This window comes from Sinocyclocheilus rhinocerous, unplaced genomic scaffold, assembly GCF_001515625.1.
Source record: "Sinocyclocheilus rhinocerous isolate Xijiao unplaced genomic scaffold, SAMN03320098_v1.1 scaffold301, whole genome shotgun sequence".
In the NCBI taxonomy this organism is placed as follows: domain Eukaryota; kingdom Metazoa; phylum Chordata; class Actinopteri; order Cypriniformes; family Cyprinidae; genus Sinocyclocheilus; species Sinocyclocheilus rhinocerous.
Window position 1 is genome coordinate 39005 of NW_015656172.1, and position 4023 is coordinate 43027.

The window sequence follows — 4023 nt, forward strand, 5'->3', positions numbered from 1 at the left end:
TCTCTCACACACACACACACACACACACACACACACGAACATCTCTCTAGTTCACTCACTTTATACTCTCTACATTAACAAAAAAGACTAAAAAAAGACTCCTTTAAGTAACCTGAAATAGCATATATTTAAAATATATATATTTGTATGTAACGTTATATTTACTATATAATTATGAAATCATGAAAGCATGATTGTAAATGTAATTAACTATTTTTTGTACGTTACTAGTTTCACAACTCGTGAACACAACTTCAGTGACAAAATAATACTTTTGTAAATAAGTAAATAAGTTTGATTCATTACTGTGAATCAGTTCCAAGTGTTCATTTCATGCAAATTGATTCAAAACTCTTATTCAGCATTCACTGGCATAACAAGGATGTAAATATGTAATATAAATTCTATCACCTATATATCTAAAATATTACAATAAATTATTATTATTATTTAAAAAATAGAAATACATACATACATACATGTGTATATAGAGCCTTTGTATTAAATATATTTATTAAAAAAAAATGTATCAACTTAATAAAATAAAAAATATTTACTTAAATACATATTTACAAAATAAAATCAGCCACTGAATCGTCTATCTATACATAAAAATATTTCAAAATTTTAAAGGTAAAAAAGTAAAATGAAAAAGGTAAGTATCAGTCACTGAATTACACAAAAATATATTTTTAAATATTTAGATAGATCTAAAATGTATTTCTATCCATCTATCTATCTATCTATCTCTGTAGGTAACCCTGTGTGTTCTGGTGAATTAGCTGTGTGCGTTAGCATATGGCTCTGCTGAGCTCTACTGTCATTTCATTTTCTTTATGAAAGACTTTTACAGTCATCGAGACTCGAGGGGAAATCAGAATGAACTCAAAACAGAGCGTGCGAAGCGAACTAAAGCCAATTACTCTGCGCTGAATTCTTCATTTGTGCCACCGAAGAGTTTTAAAAGAAATGTGATCCGTGACTGCTAATCAAATGGAGCCCAGAGCTAACTAGCAGCGCTAATGATACGACCACCATCTGACTGCCATAAATTACAGCAACGTTCAACAGCCTGTTCCTTTATTGGGAATAGAAACCAACGTGGCGTCTAGTTTGGCTAATATCATGCTAGCATGAGTCGTTTTATTGGTGCTGCTGGATTGGCGGCTGAGAAGTGCAAACGCAGCGCTCTCCGCTTCACCTCCATAAAGTGGGAAATCACTGACATCAGCACTGCGCCTCTGAGCAAGACATTTAACCCCGCATCGGACCGGATGGGACAGAGCCACTAATGGCGGTTTTCCACTGCATGGTACAGCACGGTACGGTTCGGTACGGTTAATTTTGGGGGGTTTTCCACTGGGTACACTACCTGGTACCTGGTACTTTTTTAGTACCACCTCAGTTGAGGTTCCAAGTGAACCGTACCGTTACCAAAACATGACGTGTAAACTCTGCTGATCACGGATTGGCCGGAGAGAATCGTCACTACCTGCGTCACTGAACTTGCAACACGAGACACAAAAGACCCACTAGATTTAAATCAGCACAGCCAGCGAAGGATCGAACGCAACTGTTTTGAACGAGCGCACCTTTTTTAACAACCAAAAAATGGCTGTTTCGTTGTCTGTTGAGGAAGTACAGACGTTCCTCTCGTTGATAGCGAGAGCTTGATGGAGCGATGCGGAATGAAAAAGTTTTTCAGGAGTCGTGGCAGTAGAGGCGGCGCAACTATAACTATAATCCCGCCCACTCTAAAGCGATACTAAACTGCAGTGGAAACGCAAACCGGGTAATGAGCTTTGTGCAAACGGTTTGTGTCTTTTGAAACTAAAGAGCAAAAAATACTTGACAATTGATCATGATTATTACACTACAAACTAAAGCTAATTTACATTTGAGCAATGTGGGGAAATTATTCATTTTGAATGGCTGTTTTTGAAGTAAAACACCTTCTTCAGTGAGAAACCTCCTCACCTGCGTAGAGCTCCGGTCCGTAAACAGCTCCTACCACTGGATTGAGTTTCCAGCCTGCAGAAACAGTACAAAGATGTGCTTGAACAGATCCTACAGCTATCACAGAGAGTCAGATGTTTTAAACAGCTGTATGCTGAGAGGAGCTCTTACTGTTTGTGTACGGGTTTACTACTTTCTTATTTGTCATCACTCTCGCCGTGGCGTTGTTCACCTGAGAGAGAGAGAGAGATGTGAGTGTGCTGCAGGAACATATATCAGAAACACATGCGTATGAACACTGTGCTCATGCAAACACACATGCATGTGAGTAATATCCCTCTGCTCTTCCTGTAATCACCCACAATGCATCTCTTCTGGCTGTTCTGAGCCATGCACACCACACTTTACAGAATGCGTTATTATAGTCGGATATTTTGCTTCACTTTTGCATTTAAAAAAAAAACATTTTTTTATAGATGCTTGGAATTGATGACATACACAAGCAATGGATAAAAAAACCCATGAATAACAGCAGTAAGCAACACTTTGAGCATGATATATGATCTGAAATACAGTTTGGTTTAAACAATTTTTACCCAATGAAAAATGGTGGAGGGTGATGAATATAATAAGATTCAGCACTTTTTTTTTTTTTACATTTAATAGATTTCATAGATTCAGCTTTATATATTTTAAATATTTGGTTTCACATCCAACAGATTAAATTCCTCTCAGAGATCAATACAAATTCAAGAAATATTCTGGGCAATTTTCATCTTAATATCTATTGACAGTATCTGTCAAATATGTTGTATTTTTTCTCTAAACTGAACAAATATCATATAATATAATATAATATCCTATCATATCATATCATATACAAATACCTAAAATTAAATTAAATTAAATTAAATTAAATTAAATTAAATTAAATTAAATACTATTCTTTTTATCACTGTACAGTAACAGGAATTTCAGAGGAAATGTTCTTAATATTAATTTGAATTATTGTTACAATGCAACAAATGTTAAAAGTCCTAAAACTGTATAAACGTATTGTATACAAAATATAGTTTTTTTTTCTTTCTTTTGATTTTGGGGTGAAAAATACCTTATTTCTTTTTCTTTTTTTTCTTTTTTTGCAGTTGTTAGAACATAAGCCATATTTAACCCAGAATATTGCTTTCAGATGTCACAAACACACACACAAATGTGGACAGGTATCGTGCAGATGCTCGGGAATCTCAGGATGAGGACAGGAAATGAGGTCAGCAAGCAGGAGAGGAGGACGGAGAGAAGGGGAAAAGGAAAGCACCTCGATTTTACGTCCTTCTACGATTGTACCGTTTAGTTTCTCCCGCGCATGATCTGCGTCTGTGCTCGTTTCAAAAGTTACAAAGCCAAAGCCCTGCGGACGCATGGAGTGAAACAGAAGGAGAGAGAAACCGCATTGAAGGGGTTTGGAGAGAGTCAGGAGCCCACGGCAGGAGGAACATGATCAGGAGGATTACAGAGACATGCTACAGTAAAACAGCAGCACAGATGCACAGTCTGTGTGTGAAGAGCTTCATTTCAGATCATGTTAGTGACACAAATAACATACGACACCTATAAACCTCTTTCAGAATGTCACATGTGAAATACTGCCTTACTCAGAGTTAAAAAAGTGACTAAAGAAGCTTTAAAGCGAGTCAGTTCCCTCGACATTCATAACATATTAGCCGGCAACTATTTTCAGCCGAGCATGTAAAACTCTGGCTGTAAATTTAATTTAATTAATTTAAATTGATACACAAAAATGTATTAATATTGCACAAAGAATATAAATATATTTTTATTTGTAATATGTATAGGAATAATTGATTTAATGTCAATTTAATATAATTTATTTTATAGTTAATATTTTATTATATTTATTTATAAACCCTGGGAGATGTATATATACACACACACACACACATATATATATATATATATATATATACTCTCTTTAAACCCAGAAAGAAAAAAAAAGAAAGAAAAAAAAAAAATATATATATATATATATATAAAGAGAGAAAAAATAGA

At 34.9% G+C, this 4023-nt stretch overlaps 1 protein-coding gene across 2 annotated transcripts in view; it reads right to left on the reverse strand.

Annotated features, from left to right (window-relative positions):
- LOC107719784 (RNA binding protein fox-1 homolog 3-like) overlaps positions 1 to 4023 on the reverse strand; it is a 202955-nt gene that overhangs the window by 16857 nt on the left and 182075 nt on the right. For both annotated transcript variants that reach the window (XM_016527298.1, XM_016527299.1), the window contains 3 exons: positions 3272 to 3364; positions 2128 to 2188; positions 1978 to 2031 (listed from right to left, as the gene is read on the reverse strand). In XM_016527298.1, the coding sequence (XP_016382784.1) occupies positions 1978 to 2031; positions 2128 to 2188; positions 3272 to 3364 (208 nt within the window). The remainder of the gene's footprint in view (positions 1 to 1977; positions 2032 to 2127; positions 2189 to 3271; positions 3365 to 4023) is intronic.